Source organism: Balaenoptera acutorostrata, chromosome 3 (genome assembly GCF_949987535.1).
Source record: "Balaenoptera acutorostrata chromosome 3, mBalAcu1.1, whole genome shotgun sequence".
NCBI classification, from domain to species: domain Eukaryota; kingdom Metazoa; phylum Chordata; class Mammalia; order Artiodactyla; family Balaenopteridae; genus Balaenoptera; species Balaenoptera acutorostrata.
Genome location: NC_080066.1, coordinates 18,187,139 through 18,212,061, shown reverse-complemented (window position 1 = coordinate 18,212,061; position 24,923 = coordinate 18,187,139). Strand labels below are relative to the sequence as shown.

General features: G+C 35.8%; 1 protein-coding gene across 16 annotated transcripts in view; it reads left to right on the top strand.

Annotated features, from left to right (window-relative positions):
- Positions 1-24,923, top strand: part of PARD3 (par-3 family cell polarity regulator) — a 635,042-nt gene that overhangs the window by 354,478 nt on the left and 255,641 nt on the right. For 8 of the 16 annotated variants that reach the window (XM_057542611.1, XM_057542612.1, XM_057542610.1 and 5 more), the window contains 5 exons: positions 2,611-2,736; positions 3,887-4,266; positions 8,434-8,573; positions 11,566-11,694; positions 14,038-14,076. In XM_057542611.1, coding sequence (XP_057398594.1) covers positions 2,611-2,736; positions 3,887-4,266; positions 8,434-8,573; positions 11,566-11,694; positions 14,038-14,076 — 814 coding nt within the window. The remainder of the gene's footprint in view (positions 1-2,610; positions 2,737-3,886; positions 4,267-8,433; positions 8,574-11,565; positions 11,695-14,037; positions 14,077-24,923) is intronic. The other 8 variants (XM_057542617.1, XM_057542614.1, XM_057542615.1 and 5 more) reach the window with 1 other exon arrangement.

Sequence of the window (24,923 nt, the reverse complement as noted above, 5' to 3'; positions counted from 1 at the left end):
TATTTCAGAATACATAAAGGCATAATAATTTTCAGTCACTTTAGATCACAGAAATGTTGTAACCATATTGAGAAATCACTCACGATCTCACCAATTAAAAACTAATTAATTAACTGGAGTGACTCTTGGTAGGGCATATTTTTACTCAGGGGCTGAATACATGAACTTGAAAGAAGCCCTGTTGGTCTGCAGAGGCAGCTTTTAGCAACAGGTGTGGTACCAAGCTGTGGCTCTGTTAAGACTACCCATGGGTGGCCAAGTCATCTTTGCCTTCCCCTGTGCTCTCACATGGCTGCTTGGATGGCGAAGTGGCCCAGTGTCTTCTTCTGGTTCCACTATTACCAACAACTGTGATTTAATTTGATTTCTCTAATTATTTTGTCCCATTCAATGGAGTCATAGGTATATCTTAATGATGGGATGCTTTTGATAGAACACTTTGTTCAGTCGCCCATAGAGACAAATGAACAGTAGGGAAGCTTGGGGAGATAGATTGTGGGCTTGGTGACATTTTAGCGGTCACTTAATTATTGGTGTGGCACATTAAGAGATCGCTTCCTGCCAAGTAGGAGCCCAGACAGTTAAGTTGCTCATGCTGCTGTGTCAGTGTACTTTTTCTTATCTTTGAGCTGAGAGAATTTTTATATTTATTTATCAATAGTTCCAATATACGGTGGCAAGTAACTAAAAATGACCTACGTCATATTTTTTTCATTAGTCACCAAGCTTCTTAGACTCTTACACTAGTAGGTGCTAATCCCCAAATAGTAACATGACAAAAGGCAATTTAAATGTTATCTCCTCTTACTCTTGTAGGTAGGTATGCTTAACCATAGTAAAACACCATGCCTCTTTATTATATTTAATAATAAAGATTAGAGTGAAGTTAAGCAGTGACTCAGTAAATGTTTATGAAAGAAAGAAGGTTAAACTGCAAAATAACAAACAAACAAAGAAGGACCTTTGCTTTAATTCAATTCATTTCAGCTCAGTCCTATGTTTGGTATAAGTGACACCGTCATGAAAAAAAGGATCCGAATCTGGATTTTATTTCACTTATTCTATTTTGCCAAAAGCTTATTAGAAATAGGAGACTTGTTTGCTTCAGCTAAACTCAAGCACCCATTCATTCAGTTGTCATTTGTCAAGACCTTACTACGAGCTGAGTGCTGGAGCATGTATTGCTGAGTCCCACCTTCCCCGCCTTGCAGGAGCTGACAGTGCAACAGTAGAGATAAGGTGTGTGTACAGGTAACAGTAGCAGGGGAGCGAGATCAACAACAATTACTGCAAAGGTTTAAAAGAAGAAGGATGCTATCTATTGGAGTATCTTTCTACTGGAAAGCATATACAGGGTACTGCAAATTGTACTCCATTGGAAAATACAGATAGGCGATTGGAAATGATGGTGTCTTCAACTTTAATTTATGTAGGATTCTAAATGCTGGTTTCTTTTTTTTTTTTTTTTTAATTTTTTGGCCGCATTGTGTGGCGTGTGGGATCTTAGTTCCCTGACCAGGGGTTGAACCCGAACCTTCTGCATTGGAAGCACAGACTCTTAACCGCTGGACCGCCAGGGAAGTCCCCTAAATGCTAGTTTCTGTATGGGCATTTTTTTTTTTGTCTCTAAATATTAGGATTATGAAAGAAAATGCAAGCTTGGGACAAGCCAAAAATAAGTTCATAAAAATTTTAACATGATCATAATACAGATTATATGCTAACCGTCAATTAAGTCAGAGCATCAGAACTAGGTGGAGATTCCTATTTCGTATCAAGCTGTGTTCATATATAGTGTTTGTTATTTGTCCCAGGGTATATAGAATGTCCATCCTGTCAGTCAAGGAGTTAGTGCTCTAGACCAAGTACATTTGTAATAAATTTTTTTTTTTTCCCCTCCATCATGTGTCTCTAAAAGTTCATCTGGGCTTTTCTTTTGACTTGAAATTTGAGTACACGTGGAGGGGTGAATGGTGACTGGCATTATTGGAACTTGTCGCTGGCTTTCTATTTTCTTCCGATGGGAATAATGGCAACAACTTACTTACTTTTGAGAGACCTAAGAAGTTTTGAAATTCAGAACATGAGGCATTACCAAATTCAGATGCCAAGAATGGAAACTCTTCTATTTTTGGAATCTTCCCAATTTTCCATCTCAAATGTACAGGTTAGCCTCTCCTTGTTACCTTTCCTTTCATGGAAAGGTGGGGCTGCCGTCAGCACTGTACCAGCTAGCTTAAAACAGAAAACTGCCAGAGCTGCTCACAAGTCCATGCTCATCCATGCTGCCCACTGCCACGGCCATGAGCCATCAGGCCAGCTCTGCCGGGAGCATTTTTAAGCATAGAGAGAAGTGTACGGTTTGTTTCAGAAGCATAACACTGACACGCCAGAAACGATTGCTCATATTTATTGAAAGAATCCCTTTCTACACACCATTTATACTGTTGTGATTTCTGTGTTGGTGTTACTTTTAAATGTCTGAATAGCAATTTAATGCACCCTTTTATTAGGCAGTCTTTGTAAGTATAATCCCGGCATTAAAGCAGTAGGGCATTGTGCATGGTGGAAATATTACGTGTGTAATGATTTGCATTCTTAATGTTCCAGAACCCTGGGGTTATTAGTAAAACGATTGGAGAAAGGTGGTAAAGCTGAACAAGAAAACCTTTTTCATGAGAATGATTGCATTGTCAGGATTAATGATGGCGACCTTCGAAATAGAAGATTTGAACAGTAAGTGTGTACTGCCTCATTGCTGCTCTTTTCCTGCATCAGGCGTGACAGAGTGCGGGCGATTGGGGTACCTCAGACCATATGTCTGTGGTCTCTGCCTTCATGCTGGAGAGGAGTATTTTCTGCCATTATCTAGCTTTTAAAAATTTCATCAAACTCCAGGTAATCACTATCATTAGACTATGTTTCCAAATGCCCTCTGACTGACGCAGCACTTCTTAAAATATCATGGGCCCAATTTAGGCTTTACGGTTTGGCCACTTCCTCGCCTTTTGGAAAATTCACCAGGTTGCTAGTTTTTATTACACTTTTAACTCACACGTCCAACTTGGTCACATATAATGTGACAAATAGGAAGACAAAGCTCCTTGGACCTGCAGTGTCCACTCAGATTTTCCTTATCCTGACTCAAGCCCTTACTCTATTAAAAAGATAAAAATTGTCCAGCTCCTATAAAACAAGGCAAGAATGAGCAGAAATCATAAGGACTTGGTTAAAGACCTGACTAGGGATCCAGATAAGATGGAGTAGCTTCTAGGGCTGGTCTTGGAATAGCACTGTGACCAGCAGCTCTTAACATTGTGAGTTATTGAAGCTGCATTGGCATTCCTGAGATTTTTGCGTGCACAAACTTGGATTAATTTTTCTGATAAATAATGGATAGTTACTTTCTAAAGTTTTCTAAGTATACTTATAAATATATTTCTTTAAAAACTCAACTGGTCTCCTTGTAAGGAAATACTTTATGATTTTTAAAAGTTGTATTGGATAATGTAGAGAGAAGGTTATATTTAATTTCTCTTAATATTGAAATGATAATACCTGTTGTGCTTAAAACTACAGTATGATTGAATGATTTACAGTGGAGGGTATTTTGTGGCGGGTATACCAAAATACTGGTATTTTGCCTGTCGTTGTACATAACTTTGTCATTTTTATCTAGAGAATGAGAAATGTATATTTGGAGACACAGCCCCGCTGCTATCAGAGCTTGCAAACCCGATTGATAAATGGGTTATGAGAATTTTGTTTTCAGTTTCAACGAAGTCTGTCCGTCCTTGTTGCTTAATGAGTATCCTTAATTAAGCTCATAACATCTTCGAGTCTGCCAGTCTTCATTTGCTAACTTTCCATTCTTTCTCAAACCCAGAGCACAACATATGTTTCGCCAAGCCATGCGGACATCCATCATTTGGTTCCATGTGGTTCCCGCAGCAAATAAAGAGCAGTACGAACAACTGTCCCAAAGCGAGAGGAACAATTACTATTCGAGCCGCTTCAGCCCCGACAGCCAGCAGGTGGATCACAGGAGTGTGAACAGCGCGGGGCCACAGGCTCTGCCGAGGGTGCCCCGGCCGAACCCCCTGCCCGAGCACGCGGACCCTCACCCCCGACTCCTACCTCAGAGCGCACAGCCCTCGGGAAAGCCGTCCGCTGCTCCGGGCCCAGCCGTACACCACGTGTTCAGTCCCAGCAGTGGTTACAACACCAAGAAAGTAGGCAAGAAGCTTAACATCCAGCTTAAGAAAGGTATGACCTGTCTTCCTGTTTTTCACGGAATTTATTTTCAAAATCAACCAACTAACCCAAAGCATCCTAAGTCTTATCTCATCATTAAGAACTGATACGTCTTTTTAAAAAAGGATTTACAGTTGTATATTTTTTTATGCTTTTCAGATTCACTTTGCTGTATAAAAATTAACACGTAGAAGATCAGAGGATAGGCCTTAAGCGTTACGTTTCTATGAAAAAAGTAGCAGCTACGACTGCCGTAAAATTTTTGACAACGAAGGAAATGGGTTTCAGGATGTTACCATCAAACCCAAAGCAACAGGGAGGCTCTGACTGTTTTGAGTGCCCCACTCGATGTCCACATACAGCCCCTCTAGAGGACGTTAAAAGTCCTTCCTCAGTTCAGCCCGTCCTTTGGTGACGGGAAGGGATTGACTCCTTTGAAGCTGTTGGTGGTTCCCGGTGAAATGCTGAGAAGCAAGGCCACTGGCCCCTTGTCTCCTGCTCTTCCAGAATATCGCATTCTTCCCTTCCTCAAGGTGACAAGGGGAATCGGAATGGGCCTTGCTAATACTTTATTACCTATGCCTTACATCAGTGTGTTTATTTAAGGGTCCCCGCCCTTAGACAGTGCATCCTTGTGTACAGGAGGCGTTCGTTTCTGTGCTGGCCTCCCTGACGACCAGATCAGGCTCCTAGGCTTGACTTGCTCATTCCCAATCACCGTCCCCTCCAGGCACTGAGATATACTTTTGCCATTAATCATCCCTTTTAGCTGAGCCTTTTTATATATTTTAAAATCATGTCCTTCAAATGGGTGTCATTATAAAGAATATTTCTCCTTTTATGAGCTCAACCAACTCCTACAGTTAGTTGGAAATGACCCCAAGAGAGGCTGAGCGATTTCCTCAAGTCATGTGGCCACCAGCAGCAGATTCTTACTGGAACCTTCTCCGTGTCCTGACATTGAGACCGTTCTTCTTTCCATTTGGGGTAGAGTTTACAACTCTGTAAACTCTGAGATTCCTATTTCCTTTCTAAATCATACTCTTTCATTGAACTTTATGTGAACCACAAATGCCTTCTTTCTGGTTACTGGCTTTTTAAGCTCCAAATACTTGGTTGACCTGATCAGGAATTGGCAACCTCACTCCACTTTTGAAACCCCTTACAAATACAGAATCACATCAGCTTAAACACTTTTTAGCCCTGTTAATGCATAAATGAGAGGAATATCAGATTCTCTTTCTTCCTTTTTCTACACTCAAATGAAAGGACCTGGTTTTTAAGCAAAAGCATATCAAGAAACACAAAGAGAGTTGTATAAAACATAAAATTCTGCTTGGGATCTTTCAAAAAAGGAAGACTGTTTTCCATTGTTATAAAGATTTTAGTTCGTAAATATCTTTGCCTTTTTACTCTGATATAGGCATATTCATTGCTTAATTACAGTTTTCCATACAATTATTATATGTTAACACCTTATGATATAATATGAACTTTTTAAATGAAGTGAAATTTTATTTGCCATTAAAAGAATCACTCTTTTGAATACAGAAATCAATAGTTTTATTTTGGTAGCATTTAAAAATATATGATTACATGTTACAGAAGTTAATTTAGAAAGATTATGCTCAATCAACATAAAAATAGAAATAATGGTTTTCTTTTAAACATTTTTCTGACCTTGAGTTATATAACTGATACAGAGCATCATAGATCTAACCTGATTTTAATTTATTAACTATGAGAATGTATGGCAAAAGGTGGAAACTGCCTGTGCATTCTGCCAATACTTACAAATATAAAAAAATAATGTTCACTATAAATAAAAGTGACAAAGAATGCTCATTGTCTTTGATTAGTACTAAATACAGATGTTTTAATGATTGTATGAGGTTGAACAAGTTTTCATTGTAGTTAACGGGCAATGTTTTTACCAGTTATTGTTACATTTAACATTTTTTAATGAAGTACATCTAAAATGTAGGGTTTGGGCTTCCCTGGTGGCGCAGTGGTTAAGAATCCGCCTGCCAATGCAGGGGACACGGGTTCGAGCCCTGGTCTGGGAAGATCCCACATGCCGCGGAGCAACTAGGCCCGTGAGCCACAACTACTGAGCCTGCGCGTCTGGAGCCTGTGCTCCGCAACAAGAGAGGCCGCGATAGTGAGAGGCCCGCGCACCGCAATGAAGAGTGGCCCCCGCTTGCCGCAACTAGAGAAAGCCCTCGCACAGAAATGAACACCCAACACAGCCAAAAATAAATAAATAAATTAATTAAAATGTAGTGTTTGTCAGTGTTAAACTTTAAATTCAGTTCAAAGTGAACTGACACGATTTGAATGACAGAAGCTCTTCATAAACTGAGGTCAAAGCTAAGGACTAAGAAAGCCTTTGTTATAATGATTCTTTGACATAATTTTGGAACTATGTCATATAACATGTCGAAATAGAATAGCCCCTATGTACCTGCTTCCATAATTATGATTTCTTAATATTTATTGTCATTTTGGCATTCTCAAATACCCTGCTCTTTTGTGGAAATTAGCTTTTTAATAAAGTCAGAGGAGAAGGTCAGTGATCTATTTCAGTCAGTGCAAAATGTTTTGTTGGCTTTGCTAAATGAAAATTGATATCTATTTATCTTTCTTTGAAAGGTCATTGCCTGAACTTTTGGCGTACAGATTTAGGGGTTATTGCTGATATTTTAATAGTGTTTTGGTTCATATAACAATCAGTCTTTGTAGTTCATAGAAATTAATATTGCAAAAGGAGAATAATTTAAAATTCTTCCTTAATAAATGTTATTGCAAGTCATTAGAGTTTCATGAAAGCACAGAGACATATGGAAAAGCCCCAGCAGAATAATTAGGAAAATTTCATATAGACAGTATGCCATTCAAGTCTTCACAGAAGACTTAAGAAATTAACAGCCCAGGCACATTAAAGTGATTTCAGACTTGAAGTAAATGAGTGTTCTGTTTGAATTTGAGAATATTTACTGTAGGTTTTTGTTACATGTACTGTGTTTTCGTCATTTCTACTTTGTTTCTTCTTTAACCCACATTTTTATTCATGTTTATTTGCCCATGTTTGTTTACTTAGAGATTCATACCCTGACTTATAGTTTTTTAGCGAGTGCTGCATCAAATTAATGAATTCTTTTGTAGATTTTTCACCTTTACATATCTCTTTATTCTTCCTTTATTGAGCAAGTACTTGTCCTCAGATCATTTTAATTGAGATGGAACCTAATATAGTTTTTAAAAGCTCTGGTAGAAATGAATCATTATTGGAAGTGTTATAAAAATTCTGTTGATTCATTAGAAATTTATCATTATCTTCACATTTTTTCTTGGCTGATTCTGGCTCACTGCATGTTGGTTTCAGTGACATAACCCTTTTCACTGTATTGAGCTTATAAGGGTGCCTGTCGAGAAAGCTGCCAAAGAGCCTGGAATTGAAATTATACAAACTAGCACAGTAATGTGTAAATGCCTCATTGGTTTCAGTACCTTTAAACATCATATGGTGATCCTCAGATTTGGTAGCTATGATCTCAGATGGGTAATTTGCCTTTTTTTTTTTTTTTTTTTTGAGAAATATAAACGGTAGGATTTAGGTGAACTAGAAGAGAACTAGGCAAAGATAATATGGTTCATCCTGTCAGTTTGGGGAGGTTCTTTTATCTGTATCTAGAAACATTTCTCGTTTCACTATTTCTTTTCCATTTCCCTGGACTTGTTCTCTTCCTTTTCTTCACTGCTTACCCTTCAAATCTGGATACCATTATTGCACAGTAATACTTGATACTTTAGATACTATGGGTTTTAGCAGAAGGTTTTTTTGTGTAGAGAAATTGTTTATTTTCATAATCAAATATTTAGACAAATTTAAAAACATTCAGCAGGCATATTTGTATATTATTTTCATCTGACTAGGTTCCCGTTTTTTCTTAGACTAATGAATTTTGATATATATATATACCATTTAAACCTTCCATAATTTAGTCTATGTTGAAAAATCTTACAACTTTTAAAGTATTAAATGTGTAGGTCAGTGTGAAAGTTACAAAATGTCAAGTTGAGGTAGAGAATAATAACAAATCCTTCTTGTATGATATACCTGTGAAATTCAAGATATCTCATTTTGTTTACCTCTTTTTTTTTCTGTTATATATTCAGGTACAGAAGGTTTGGGATTCAGCATCACTTCCCGGGATGTGACAATAGGTGGCTCAGCTCCAATTTATGTGAAAAACATCCTCCCACGAGGGGCCGCCATCCAAGATGGCCGACTGAAGGCGGGAGATAGACTCATAGAGGTGAGTGGCTTCGGAAGTTCCATAATTCTTGAAAAGTTCCATTTTCAAGGCTCAGAGTCTTTTTAACATTTTCATAAAATATGAAATTAAATTATATATTTTAGCAGAAGTATGCATCCTAAAACATTGTATTTCCGCTTCACTTTTACATTTCTCTCCGTGTTATTTGATGAGAAATGTCTTTTCATTTAGTTTACTCATAAATTTTTAGTTACTTGGACATTTGGTTTATGAGATACATAACATTTGTCATTATGTAAGTACAGTGTCTGTTAGGTTATATTTCTGGATGACTTTAAATTTATGTCTGGCAGTATAGAAATGTTATCTCCTCTGGAATCAGAGCAGAGACAAATGAAGTAAATGAAAACAGTGTGTCTTGAAGAGAAGAACAAGGAAATTTGGAAATGTCAGCGTGGAGAATGAATTGAGACATAAAAATCAAATGTCAGGAAAAAAAAGAAATAGTTTTTCAAAATTTCCTTTCTGTACCTCATGGGTTTCATTCGGTTCATTGGTCTTTGAAGCTATCTTTGACATACATAAAGATACATAATTTCTTATGTATGAAGTTTGTGTGAATGTTGTGCATGTAGAAATAAAGGGGAGAAAGATGGAGAAAGAGGATACTTTATTAGTGGTTTTTCTAGTGTTTTCTTTAGAAAACATGGTCTGTATTTTTAGCGGCAGGCACTGTGTTTCATAATTATTAACTAGCATTTAAGTACTAATGTTAAATATATTGAATGGATAAACAACAAGGTCCTCCTGTACAGCACAGAGAATTATATTCAGTATCCCATGGTAAACCATAATGGAAAAGAATATTTAAAAAAAGAATGTATGTGTATGTATAACTGAATTATTTGGCTGTACAGCAGAAATTAACACAACATTGTAAATCAGCTATACTTAAAATAAAAAAAAGAAACAAGTACTAATGTTAAAGTAAATTTTTATGACATTATCCTTTTTTCTTAACTTGTAGTTTCATATGTAGCTTTGAACTCCCCAGCTCCAGCTGGGGAAATCTAAAGATTTCTTGAAAAGTAACGGAGCAAAGGAATAGCTTCCAGATTTTTTCCTGTGTCTACATTTTGGGCCTAGGTTCCTTCAATCTTCCTCTTTCCTCTTTGTCTTGTTTGCATGACACCATGTTTTAAAGGGAGAGTGATAGAGGCCCAGTAAAAGGGAAGGTTTAAGTACAAATTGTGTTTAGGGTATTGTTTCCAGAAAGGGCCTCTTGTCCTCGGGCTGTAAGTGGGGTACTCTTAGTCCCCGTTTGTAGTTGTAGCTTGTTTCATTTAGGAAGTGTATCAGCTTATTTTTGCCTCTAAATCATAAAAAAAAGTCTGTCCCCTTCCTCCCCCTCTCTCCCTGCAGGGCCCCCACCCTTCTTCCTTGCTAAAGGTAATCGCTTTATTTTTGTGTCTCCCTTTCATCATGTAATTGCTTTACTTGTGACACATCACAGAGGCTTTTGCTTTTCTTTTTTTTTTTTTTTTTTTTTAAAGTTATACTATTTGTTTGTTTGTTTATTTATTTATTTATTTATTTATGGCTGTGTTGGGTTATGGCTGTGTTGGGTCTTCGTTTCTGTGCGAGGGCTTTCTCTCGTTGCGGCAAGTGGGGGCCACTCTTCATCGCGGTGCGCGGGCCTTTCATTATTGCGGCCTCTCTTGTTGCGGAGCACAGGCCCCAGACGCGCAGGCTCAGCAGTTGTGGCTCACGGGCCCAGTTGCTCAGCGGCATGTGGGATCCTCCCAGACCAGGGCTCGAACCCGTGTCCCCTGCATTGGCAGGCGGACTCTCAACCACTGCGCCACCAGGGAAGCCCTGCTTTTCTTTTTGAGGAAGGGTCTGCGATCTGTATCTCTTCAGAATTAGGCTTTATCTTCTGTAGCTCTCAGGTGTATTTTAAACCTACCTCTCTAGTATCCTTGGTTGTATTTCTACAGTATCAGCAGTTCTGTGGGCAAAAAGTTTATCTGAGTATCTGGATATTTGCAAGCCTATATTTAACTCAAGTATCAAGTGACTAATTTTTAAAAACTATCTAGAAAATTTTTGCTTTCTCTGAACCTGTTATTACTGACCTATTTCCTACAATCCCTTGATAGTAATGCACTGAGCTATATAAGAAGGTTTTCAGTGGGGGAAAGGTTCCAGAACATTAAAACTACAGGAAAGTTTTGATATTACAATTTAAATGATACATTTAATTGCCTTAGACAAATGCTATTTCTGTCTAAAGAGAGTAATATAGAACACTTTGAAAAAGAAATTTCCACTCTCATTTCTGTTAAACGCGTAGTGCTTGCTGATCATATTTTACTTTCTACAAAAAATGATGAGATTCCCCAGGAAGTGGTATTTTCAAATCTCTCTTTTTTTTTTTTTCTGGTAAAATTTTTTTTCTTAAAACATTGAAAAATCTTGAAGTGAAATACTGCAAGCCCTCCAAAAATATTATTTAGTAGAGATTCTTCTTCAGTGTTTGCTTTTTAGGGATTAAAAAGTTATCATCCTAATTTTCAGTAAAATTTCAGTGAAAGCTAAAATGTTTTTACCAAAATATTTTTAGTGTGTTTTTACTACCTTCTGCAAGGGTGGCATCTTTTTATTTTGGTGTAAGGAAACCTGTGATGCACAAGGGCATCAAGATATCCCAGTTCAAAGCCAGGAAGTTTTGTGTTACCTTGGCGTTGTAGATATATTTGTATCTCTGGTTACTTGTTAATGCACCAGTGGCTGTGCTTTTGGTTTATTGATAAGACCTGATGGATTGACTGCTTCCTGCCTCACTTCTAGGTAACTGATCTGCATTTCTTTGTTAGCCCCAGCAGCCTGGTGGGGCTTATCAGATCAGGGCAGAATGTACCATGCAATGAACCATGTTCCATGGCAGACATGATCAGTTCTAGAATGTGTGTCTCGTCTCTTGTTATCTGTTCGCCCAGTATTGCAGCTGAAAACTTTCTGTCTGTTTTAGGTAAATGGAGTTGATCTAGCAGGCAAATCCCAGGAGGAAGTTGTTTCCCTGTTGAGAAGCACCAAGATGGAAGGGACCGTGAGCCTTCTGGTCTTCCGCCAAGAAGATGCCTTCCACCCAAGGGAACTGGTGTGTAAATTCAGAGCAGATGAAAGGTTTCTGACGCACATGAGGCAGGGATCTGGGCTAGCGACCTGCTGGCCAGTGTTTATTAAGAGATTTTCCAAGCAGTTTCTATATTTTATATATATTTCAGCCTTAGCATAATACAAGCATTCCTTCCTCATATTTCTTCTGTTTTGGAAACAGATATCCACAATGTTGAGTGCAAGAGTATTTGAAAATCAGGTTGCAGGGATATTTTCTAGGACAGCAAATGTTTATTACTGAACGCTTTTAGATGGACTGATTGAATACAGAGATGTCGATTATTCCATAACTGTCACTTCAAAGGCTGTTGTTGAAAGCTTGCCATCTTCTCCACTACATATGACAAATTTTCATATTTCAAGTTTTCATGGTACGTGTAGCTAAGCCAAATAAAGATGCTTGCTTACTGTTGTATGAAAAAGAGGACCTTAATTAAATACTCTTATTGAAAGTAAAAAGACCTGAGTTGCAATAAGCCCCAGGGCCATTAATTCCTAACATAGGCATTATTTAGAATGACATAAATGAAATGAAAAGGCATTTGTTTGCAAACTATTTATTTCACTTTTTATACATATGTCAGTGCATCTAAATATTAGATAGGGGTATTTACATAGTATTTGTGGGAATGAAATCTGTATATTAAATTGACATAGTTCTTAATGTTTTTCTGCAAAAAGTGGTAGGTTTCATTTATTTGTAGAAATAATATAATTGGAGAAATCACCTTTATCTTTTGTTTTGATGTGGTAGGAAAATTGTTTTACTTCAAGTACAAGTGGTATTTTAAATATTTCAAAACAGATTCTAGTTGGGTCATTTTAGGACATTTGACCTGTCTTTCAGATAGCTTTTAGCTTTATCTAAACAATAATGAATCCGTATATACTAGAGTGGGTAGGTTTTAGGGACGCAGTTCCCAAATTTGTCCGATTGCCCTAATTCTCTTAGGCTAATCCTTCAAGTATGGATGTGTCATGGTTAATAAAAATTTCCTTTTATTATAAAACAGATAAATTTTAGTCTTGGGAATATTCCAACTCTTGGTTACACACACACTGACAATTTACTATGATTTCATGGAAATTTCAGATTGTGATAGGGCTGAAAACTGAAACTTGTGTTTTAAGTAGATTTTGAGAAATGATGAAAACTTCTTTATTTCTATTTAGAAATGTTTAATGCATTATTTCTCAATTTAAATTTGGTTTTCCATTTTCCCCCCACTGTTATCCAATTCTGTGCTTAAAATGCCACCTGATCCTAAATCTGGAGTTGTCTCTATTAAATTGTAAATGAGCAGTTAAAAAAAATTAAAAAAAACACGAAGCTTTAGATGCGATAAAGCTTTAGTCCTTCCTCAGTGTATCTGAGCCTGGGTGATAGTTGGCATTATTAGGTTGCCAAAGCTTAAACACTGCTCTTACAGCCGTTCCCGAGTTAGTGCCAGCACAGACCAGCTTAAGGTTATTCAGGTTCTTCTGGTCCAATTTTGATCTTCCAGGCTTCTGTTTTCCCCTTCTGCTGCCTCCTTTTTTTTTTTTTTCTTGGTTATTTAATTTATTGCTTGTGAGCTTTTCATTAAGGAGTGAGCCAGTAGGCCGTCAGTTTATTCACGTTGCAGCTGCTATTCAAGGTTTAAAAGAAAGAAAATTCTGAAAACTTAAAGGAGTGCATTGAAAATGATCTTTCAGTCCAATTAACAGAACTCTTTTCCTCTGTTTGGGGTGTCTGTGTTTAAATTCTGTGTCTAAAACAAAATACTTTTATCAATAGGTTCCCTTTCTTTTTTTAATAAGTCAACCTTGTAACTATCTATTAATTAAAACAACTCTATAATACATGAAAAAAAATCACATTTATAACCTGTGTAATATTGTAAAGTATAATGCTTGTGGTTCAGACTGTTATTATCTGGTCTAGCTATCAAATTACAATATACCTTATAATTTAGACTTAGTTGGGAAAATTAGAAAACAAAATTAGAAACAGTGCCAGGAATAGAAAAGCAGTTTCGTGAGATTTGTTTTCCTCCAAATAATAAATTCATGATATACTGTGAATGAGCAAGTAGAAATTTACATCTAGAACAATTTTTTTAAACAACCCCGCCCACACACATACACACACATAAGATAATATAACCACATCAGTGAAAGTTTGCAAGACAGAGTAATATATCAGCCATAATATAATCACCCTCTATATATTTTGTAGATTTTAAGAACAAACAATTTTTCCTTGAGAGTAAAGCTTTGTGTCCCTGTGTGTTGAAGATGGCTTTGGTCAGTCTGTATTTATGTTTTTCTTCAATTCTTCTAGAATGCAGAGCCAAGCCAGATGCAGATTCCAAAAGAAACGGTAAGAGCTTTGTCTTTTGCAGGATGCAGAGATGTTGGAAAGATAAATTGAACTAACTTCTTACTAATTAATTATGAAGTTATTTGTCCTCTCTTTTCTTGGCTCATAATAGATCCTAATATACAAAGATTTATTAAATCCCAAAGTGGTCTTACCTTAAGTGACTTATTGCTACTACCCCAAATGAAGAATATTTTGTGATTATTTTTGATCAGACAGGGATAAAAAAGAGACATTAAAGACTTTCCTATTCACCTGCATATTAAGAGGGAGCAAAATTGGTGAGCTTAGTAGTTTAACATATATCTATCTATCTATATATATATAGACTTCATGAGTTGTGAAGTGCTGTAAGTGGCTACAAAAATGAAAAAATGAAAAAAGAAAACAATTCAGGCATAGAAAAAATAGGGAGGGCTAAAAGAACAATAAAAATGTATCATAAACATGAAAAATAAAATATCAGCGATTAGACTAAACATATTGTCATAATAACTTATATTTAATAAGCTATTTATTATCAGTTATTATAGTGTATTTTAAGGGGCTAATTCTCCTAACCGAAGTAAGTTTTCACAGCTTAGATTAAAAAGCAAAAAATACGTGTTTAGAAGATAAATCCTAATACAGGCTGAAAATAAAGGAATAAGTTGAGTACTAACAGGTGGTACTAACATAATGAACGTGAGGATTGCCATATCAGCCTCTGAACTTATCTTCTTTTTTGTGTGGGTGCATTGCATGGGGTAAAAAGAGAGGGTGTTTTATATTGACACATGATATCATCCAGTAGAAATTCCAACAGTCAGGATCTTTTATATATTAAACAGCACAGCACAAACACATGTCATTCCCAAACCTTTGTGAGTAAAATGAAAATTTAGCAAAACCATATCCATGGTGGGTTATGCTAATACATATTTTTCCAAAATTTGGCATGTTAGATAGACAGATAAAGTAAGAATATGAGGAACTTGAAGAACATAATTAACACTAATAACAGCATTACATAATTTAATTTTTCTTGACACATTCATAACCAGACAACTTTGAACCTAATAAACAAACAAAATGTTATTTTCAAATATTCCATCATTACAGAAATGGATGAATAATCAGACCTCAGAGGAAAATCAGTAAACAACCTTGAGAACATTACACATTCATAAGTACAGGTTGTAGGAAATTCACAGCCTTCATTTTTTATCCATTAAATCAATAGGTCTGTGATAGTTAATCAGAATCACAATAGTATTTGTGTGTGTGTGTGTGTGTGGTGTGGTGTGTTGAGAGGTGAGGGGAAATTGGACAAGTTGATTCTGAAGAGTCAAGTGGGGCACAAGAATGATTTATTTTAAAAGACAATAATGATAGCAAAATGTACTTTAAAGCTAAAATACTTAAAATAGCATGATGTTGTTATAGGAACAGACAAGTAGATCATTGAAACACATTGATGATGTAAGCAGTCCCAGTGTTTACGTGTGTGTGCATGTTTGTTAAATGAGACATTTCAAAATAGCGGTAAAGAGTGGTTTGTTTAGTGTTTAGAACAATTGGCCATTCACTTTAAAAAGTTAGATTCCTTTTTCTCACCATACACCAAAATAAATCCCAGTTAATTATGAAATTAAACCTAAAAACATACCAAAAAGTATTGAGAAAATATGTGAAAATTTTCTCTGTTAACTTTGGAAAGTAAATGCTTGTCCCAGCATGACAAAGCCAAAATGTCCTAAGAGAGTAGATTGATAGATTTGTTTATATATATTAAAAACCTTTCAGAGCAATAACCACACCATGAAAGAGTTGCAAGATAAATGCTAAAGGCATTTTGCAACGTGATCCTTGGGTGAAGAACCACTCTTTGGTGTTTGGAATCTTAATATCATAGAACTTTTTTGGAAAAGCGAATGACTTCACACATAAACTACATCTGTTTATGCATAAGATGATCTGAGATGGAAAATGATGATATAAGCAGTAAAGATAGGTGTGTTCTTTCAAAACATTTAGTCAGTCCTTGTGAGGAGATTGAAGATTAGCTCTGAAGTTTTCAATCGCTAACGGGAGGAAGCAGCTTTGGCTTTAAATGTGGTATTCCGTTGAGAATGTCTAGGTTTGTTCTGCTCCACTTCTCACCCACAAGCTTTTTATGTTCTTGATAGCATGCCAGAGCAAATGACAATTCGGTCACCTTAACAAAAGAGATGATATATGTGTATATATGTCTGACTTGCAATTTCAAATGGGAATTTTTTTCTGATAAGGGTTTTCCAAGCTAAGTTAAAGAAAGTACAGTTTTTTTGTTTGTTTGTTTTTGTTTTTGTCTAAATGTTTTCTTTTCGTTTTCTTGTTCTTCCTTTTCTCTCTCACATCTGGGCCTCTCTTTCTGCTCCTGCTAGGTGATACCATTTTGGGCTGTTAAAGGCTTCATGTTAAAATTATAATTTAAAAATTGAATTCCAGGATCTCTGCTTCTCTCTGTCTTTTGATGGCAAATCATTAAATTTATTCAGGTCGCAAAATTCTCTGATATTACTTAAACTTTCCGTGATTGTAAGCACTTTGAGAATGGAATGTCCTCAAGCTCAATTAGTTTGTTTGTTAGTTGATTATCACAATGACTCCCAGAACTGATTAAGTCCGAGAAATTTTAAAAAAGGTCACTTAGGTAGATGAGTAGGGCTGTACCAATAGTTGGTAGACCTTTTAAATATCTGAGATGCAGGTTTCTTGTACTTCTTCTAAATATTGTATTAATTAGTGAGAGTGGGCAACTAGAAACCCTACTGAGTTTTAGGTTATCTATCCATTCAAAATTGGACAAAAAGCTGAATTATTTAGCAGAGGCTCAGGTTCACTGATTCCATGTCCTGAACAAACTCCTTTGCCTTTGAAAAGTTTATTCACTTGATAGTTTATTCCTGTGGATGTCCAGGTTGGACAAGACAATACATGGGTGTATTAGGGTTCTCCAGAGAAACAGGACCAATGGGATGTGTAGATATATAGACAGAGATTTATTTTAAGGAATTGGTTTGTGTGATTATAAAGGCTGGAAAGTCCAAATCTGCAGTGTGGGCCAGCAGGCAAAGACCTAGCAGAGCCCATGGTGCAGATGAAGTCCAAACGCAGTCTGCCGGAGGATTCCCCCTTGCTCAGGAAGGCCTGTCTTTCTGTTCTGTTTTCTGATTGGATGAGGGCCAGTCACATTGTGGAGGGCAATCTGTTTTATTCAGAGTTCACAAATGTAAATGTTAATCTCATCCAAAAACACTTTCCAAGTGGACACAAAAGTAACCATCACAATGAAGCAGTGAATTTACCTACAGGCTATCAGGCCTTGACTTACCAAAGTGCCAGTTTCTTCTTTGGGCTTCAAAGAACTATGCAAACCTGCTTAGGAAGGCCCCCAAGAACTCTTTGGTAAGATCCATGTGAGAATATAATTGTACATAAAACATATTCAGAGCTACTGGATAGAAGTAGGGCTTTAGAAAATAATAGTGTTTAGAGATGATACTAGACCATACGGATAAGACATAAAACGTGCTTAAATGTCAAGAATTCAACATTCATTCTAAGAGTTAGTGATATCTCCCTGTAGAAACTGCAAGGATACATTGAGGAGATTTGGGGACCCTCCCTGATGATCAGGAAGCATCTTGATAAGCTAACTTCAGACAGGTTATAATCTTGATTTGGAAATTTAATGAGCTAGTCAATAAGCATGGTCATAGACTTATTAAACTAATGGTTGTGGTATATCAAGTAAAGCCTACCATGTTGACCCCACTGTAAATTAAGAAAACAGTTGAAGGAATTAAGAAAACAGTCCCATTTACAATAGGATCAAGAAGAATAAAATACTTAGGAATAAATTTAACCAAGGAGATAAAAGACCTGCACACTGAATGCTGTAAGACATTGATGAAAGAAATTGAAAAAGACAAAAATAAATGGAAATATATTCCATACTCACAGATTGGAAGAATTAATATTGTTAAAATGTCCATATTACCCAAAGCCATCTACAGATTCAGTGCAATCCCTGTCAAAATGCTGATGGCATTTTTCACAGCAATAGGAAAAAAAACCCTAAAATTCAGTGAAACCATATTGAATCTATTGCATCTCTAATAGCCAAAACAATCTTAAGAAAGAACAAAACTTGGAGGCATCACAATTCCTGATTTGTCTATGTTACAAAGCTATAGTAATCAAAAGTTTGATACTGGCATAAAAACAGACATATAGAACAGAATAGAGAGCCCAGAAATAAACCCACACATATATGGTTAATTGATTTATGACAGAGAAGCCAAGAATATGCAATGGGGAAAGGGTAGTCTCTTCAATAAATGGTGATGGGAAAACTGGACTGTCACATGAAAAAGAATGAAGCTGGTCTTCTATTGTACACCGTGTACAAAAACCAACTCAAAATGGATTAAAGATTTGAATGTAAGACCCAAAACCGTAAAACTCCTAGAAGAAAACATATGGGGTAAGCACATTGACGTTGGTCTTGGTGATGAATTTTTGGACTTGACTCCAAAAGTAAAAATAAACAAATTAGACTACATCAAATATAAAGACTTCTGCACAGCAAAGGAAACCAATGAAATGAAAAGACAACCTCTGGAATAGTAGAACATACTTATAAATCATATATCTGATAATGGGTTAATATCCAAAACATATAAAGAACTCACAACTCAATAGCAAAAAGATAAACAATCTGATTAGAAAATGGGCAGAAGAACTGAATAGACATTTTTCCAAAGAAGACATACTGATGGCCAGCAGGTACATTAAAAGGTGCTCAACATCACTAATCCTCAGAGAAATGTAAATCAAAACCACAATGAGATATCACCTCACATCTATTAGAATGGTCATTAGAAGGACAGGAGATAACAAGGTGTGAGGATGTGGAGAAAAGGGAACCCTTGTACGCTATTCGTGGGAATGTAAATTGGTGCAGCCACTGTGGAAAACAGTGTGGAGTTATCTCAAAAAATTAAAGATAAAACTACCATATGATCTAGCAATGCCACTTCTGGGTATTTATTCAGAGGAAAAGAAATCTGGATCTTGAAGAGATATCTGCACTCCTATGTTCATTGCAGCACTTTTTACAATAGCCAAGATGTGGAAACAACCTAAATGTCCACCAGTGGATGAATGGATAAAGAAGATGTGTGTGTGTGTGTGTGTGTGTGTGTGTGTATATATATATGTGTGTGTGTGTGTGTGTGTGTGTATACACACACACACACATATATGTTATATGTATACATATATATATTGTATATCACTTATATGTGGAATCTAAAAAAGCCAAACTCATAGAAACAGAGACAAGAATGGTGGTAGTGAGGACCAGGAGAGTGAGGGAAAAAAGGAGATGTTGGGATTTCCCTGGTGGCGCAGTGGTTAAGAATCCACCTGCCAATGCAGGGGACATGGGTTCGAGCCCTGGTCTGGGAAGATCCCACATGCCACAGAGCAACTAAGCCTGTGTGCCACAACTACTGAGCCTGTGCTCTGGAGCCCACGTGCCAGAACTGTTGAGCCCACGCGCCTAGAGCCCGTGCTCCGCAACAAGAGAAGCCACTGCAATGAGAAGGCTGTGCACCACAACGAAGAGTAGCCCCTGCTCAACCACAACTAGAGAGAGCCCACAGGCAGCAACGAAGACCCAACGCAGCCAAAAATAAAATATAAATAAATAAATGTATTAAAAAAAAAGATGTTGGTCAAAGAGTATAAACTTCTAGTTATAAGATGAGTAAGTTCTGGGGATCTAGTGTAGAGCATGGTGATTGTAGTTAATAATACTGTGTTATATACTCAAAAGTTATTAGGAGAGTAGATCTTAAATGTTCTTGCCACAGAAAAGAAATGGTAGTTTTGTGGTGTGATGGAGGTGTATTAGCTAAGCTGTGATGGTAATCATTTTGCAATATATAAATGTACCAAATCAACACTCTGTGCACCCTAAATTTACAGTGTTGTATGTCAAATATACCTAAACAAAGCTGGGAAAAATAGTCAAATCAGACAAAGCAAATAGGGAGCCCCAAATGGGGGACTGAATTATGGGTTGTTACATCTTCATCCAAAACTTTGTATAAGTTATTTGGGATAAACTGATCATCAGACATTTCTTTAGGCCTATAATGTAAATTAATTTCAATATCCTAGGTAACGCAGATGAAAGAGTACAAAATTCTCTAATTTGAGTTTTTGTTGAAGATTTATACTGTCACACACTAATCATATGCTGACCTTAGTAGTTTGGTTTTGAGCATCAAATGTTGCTATTATCACAAAGAATTTTATAAAATGTGTTCTGTTTCTAGTGCTTTAAATACTCAAACTTATTTTAAAGTCATGATTCAGTGAAATACTTTTCAATTCAAATGACTCAAACTTAGTTTAAAACAATCTTATTCCAAGATTAGGATAGAATAATATTTTCATGATCTTACAAAAATAGTAATGATTTTATATAGTGAATCTCTATCAGTTTTTAGGGGATTCATTTGAAATTCCCTACTTCTACTATAATAAGTTAAGGATTTCCTAATGTTTAGTGTATTTTCCTTTGGGGAACATATCTTAGTTATTTTTTATTGTCCTCCTTTTCTTGTATAGTGGTAAAAATTAATATCTTTAAAATTTATTCTATGATTTTTTTTTTTGTTATTGAACTCAAGTTATTTTAAAGATTATGTTGGTAGTAATGTCTGTTTTTCAAATAAGAACTGTTTTAGATATAGCAAAACTATTCTGGATTAATTACTACGTGCAATTTTTATTCTAAAACATCATGCTGTCAGAAAAGTTTTAAGAATAGCCTAAGGAACTCCAGTATACCCTTCTCCCACATTCCCCAATTGTTAATATTTTACCACATTTGATATGTAAGTTTCTTCCATCCTCCCCTTCCCTTCCCTGTAATTTTTCCTCCTCTCCTTCCTACTATATAAGTTTTTTTCAGAATTGAGATAAATTGTAGACGTAACTCCCCTTTATCTGTAAATCTTTAGTGTGTGTATCCTAAGAACAAGGACATTTTCTTGTGTAACCATGTTTAGTTACCAAAGCCATGAAACTAACATTGACCTAACAGTGTTGTATTACCCGTTGTCTCAGTTAGTGTCCTTCATGGTGTGCAGATGTGAACGAATGAACGAATACATAAGAAACAAATCCTTGGGATCACACCTGGCATCTAGTTGTCATGCCTCTTTAGTCGTTTTTAATCTGCTACATTTCTTCAGTTTACCTTTGCTTTTCATTTTTGAAGAGCAAATTACTTTGAGAATGTCCCTCAGTTTGGGTTTGTGTGACATTTCTTTGATTGAGTAAGGATTTTTCTGGCTTCACATTACAGATGAACAACTGTACAAAACCTTTTTTTTTTTTTTTCTCCTCAGAATTTGTAACATCAAGCAAAACGTTTTAAAATTCTTTAAATGTTATTTATTTTATGTCTACTGTTTAAATCAGAAAAGAGCACAGTAAAGCCAGATGTGACATTTTAACTTTGCTAATAAGAATAATTAAAATATCAACACAAATATCATGCATAAACATTCATCTCACATATGGGATAAATTAAAATATATAGCTTAAACTGGAGGGTTATTCCTTTATGCAAAAAAATAAACGCGATAACTTCTCTATTTAAAAAAATCCTCCTCTTGATTAAAACCGTAAATGGTTGTTATCATTTGTCTGCTCTACCTGCATATTATTTAATCTCTAGATATAGAATAAGTGTATTTTCTCTTTAACTTGTATGAAAATAGGTGTTAAGTGTGAGGATATGATGGCATAATTGCTTTTTAAGATCCATCATAAGGTTTTCCTTCCTAGCCCATCATCCCCATCCCAGCACTAATCTCTGCCCAACAATTATGTTTCGGCCATGTAATATAATCAACTTTTACTTCCTTGTTACCCATTTTGCAGATTAACTGCAGACTTAGAGTGGCCTATGGGCCAGCTGTCTCCCCTTAGCAATTGGGGCTTGTTTGGAGAGGAAGGAAAACTGGGCTTTAGTGCTGATCATTTGTGGCTGTTTTTCTGTCTCGCTGCAGATATGTGTGTATCTTTTCTGCTGTTCTGAGGATAGCGGGAAAGTAAATAGCTTTCATACTGCCCATGCAGTAGGTTCCCTGCTTCTAATATGCTTAGCAAAAATGCCCTGTTTTTCTGGACATTAGAAGGCAAAAATGCCAATGGAGTAATGGCCAAGGGAAAACATGACAGGTTGCACTGATAGAAAATCACTTGGGGTACATACATGTCTGTACATGAGGGACATAATGTGCACTTGAGTGACATTCATGTCCAAATGGCTTGAGGAGCAAGTTAAAGGGAAACAAAATATTTATCATGTTTCCTTAGAAAGAACTTGACTCAAGAAATGGTTGAAATAGTACAGCATCTGGGTGGAGTAACAATCGAAGGTGATAGAAAATTAGCTTCTCCTTTATATCAGAATGAAGAGATCCCCATACTAGTAAGATTTTGGAAAATTTCTCTATAAAGTAGCCTTAAAAATGGTTTTTAAAGAGCAAATTTTTTTAAACATTTTGCTGCCAGAGAATTAAGTTCTCAGAGTTGGAATTAATTTCAGTCTTATGTCAAGAGCCAAATGGATTAATAATGCAATATCAAAGGAAAAGTACAATCTCTCACTTAAATGTTTTTAATGATAATAATGACTTAAGACTTGATAAGAAAGCTGAAAAAGAATATTATTCCCGTCTGCAGTTTTCATAAGAAATGAAACTTTCCCATGGAGAATACAGTCTCCTTTAAGACAGGTTCAGAGCAGGGCACGTCAGGAAGTGACTCGAACTTGATTAAAATTTCTCTTCATATATTCAGTCAGCTCCTTATCTTGATTTTTCAAGTAGAAGAAAAATGAGAATTTTAAGCCTTTGTAAGACATTATGGAAATGTCAAAATCCGTAAACGTTAAAAAGCCAAACAAGATATAAATCAGTAAGTGACAATTAAGAACCTTCCAGATTTGAGGCAAATAAACGTACTGAATGATCAGATCTAAATGTGCCCAGTTAAGGACTATCTTTGGTTTCTGTGTCTTTTCAAGTGCAACTTCCCCAGGAATATAAATACTGATTCTGATTCACAGAGTGAATTTTATCTTTCAGTTACTTCTGAATTTAAAGTAGGAGGGGCTGTAGTGTGTTTTGATACTATTTTGTATTTCAAACATCAGAAACAGATTTTATATTGAAGTAGCTGTATTCATTCACACAAGGTCTTTATTTACTACTCTTGAATTGTTTTGAACCATATGGATGAAAATAAAATTTTAAGAGCAAAACAAGTATATAAAGATAATATAGTAAATATGATGTCAATAGTAAATATGTCATAGTAAGTATGATGCATAGTAAATATGATGTCAGTATTTTGATATGAGTATTTAATGTTTATTTCTCCCCAATCCATTGACTTTATTTGAGCTGTAATTATTCTCTAGGAATATTTTAAGTGTAAAAAGGCTTTTATAATGGGCAGGTATAGGCTTTATTTTGATTTTGATACTGAAATGTATTTACTTTGTATAGTTATCATACTATCCCTCTGTATCTTTTCAAGTTGTTCTTTCTTTAATATTCTTTATTATATATATAGTTTTCCTGTTTTTAACATATTAGCGATTTTTTTTTAAAACAACACCTTGTCCTGGTAACTATGAGGCTATCTTTTGAGATGGCACAAAGAATGTTAACAATGAATATTAGTAAATTAGAAACTTTAAAAAATCATGTTATTATGGATTTGGAAATTTAAAAATAACATATCTTTTGTATTATGATAATCTTCAAAAAAAATCTCTTACTGATACACTCTGTACTTCCAAAAATTATTTCATCCAATTGAGATATCTGAGATTGCATGTTAAATCTCCAAATTATTATTAAAAATTAATATTAAAAATTATTTTATCATTATTATGTTAATTTTGATAATTATTAGAAAATTTTTTTAAATGTGTTGAGAGACAAAGAAAAAAACTGAAGTCTACCTACATTTCCATTGCTCTGCAATAGGCTTTCATGTGTGTAATTGAACATTCTTTAAAAGTACAATCTTTAAAGGATGCGTTATATTCCAGCCTAATTATGTACCATTAGATGTTGAACCCTTAGATGTTGAACCATTCTTCAAGTGTAATTTGATACTTCCAGCTTGAATGAATAGGTGGATGCTGGAGAAATATTCCAAAATTACAAAAAGAGAAGGAGGAAAAGTTGTAGGACTAGATGAGGCATTTAGTTGTGATTCAAAGAGCTTGTGCCACGTGTCTGTTATGTGACATAAAATGAAATGCTGAATTTGATAAAGAATTCTGGCCTCATCTATTTGGAGATGGCCAGTGTAGAGCTGGGATCCCTGAAGAGGATTACAGAAGGCAGGTGGCTTACTCTTCCGGTGTCCGACATTTTTATATGTCATCTCGCTGCCTTTCATCAGGTTATACTTGAAGCATTCATTTCCTCCCTGCTGTTTTAGGGGAGCTGAGCAAAAGTTCGTGTATCTCAAATGTGTCGGGTTCTGCAACAGTCTCCTTATGCACTCGATGGCTACAATTACGAAGCCAAAGCCGGCATATACAACTCTTTAATTAAACAATATTGCTTGAATAATATCCCCAGCTGTAGATGTATCATACAGTACTGTGGAAAAAAATTTCCCTAATGTTGTTTATCTCTACTTTGTCTCACAGATGTGGAAGGTTAAAACTCTCTAGTGACTCTCCGAAAATGAATACCGTTTTTTCTGCTGAC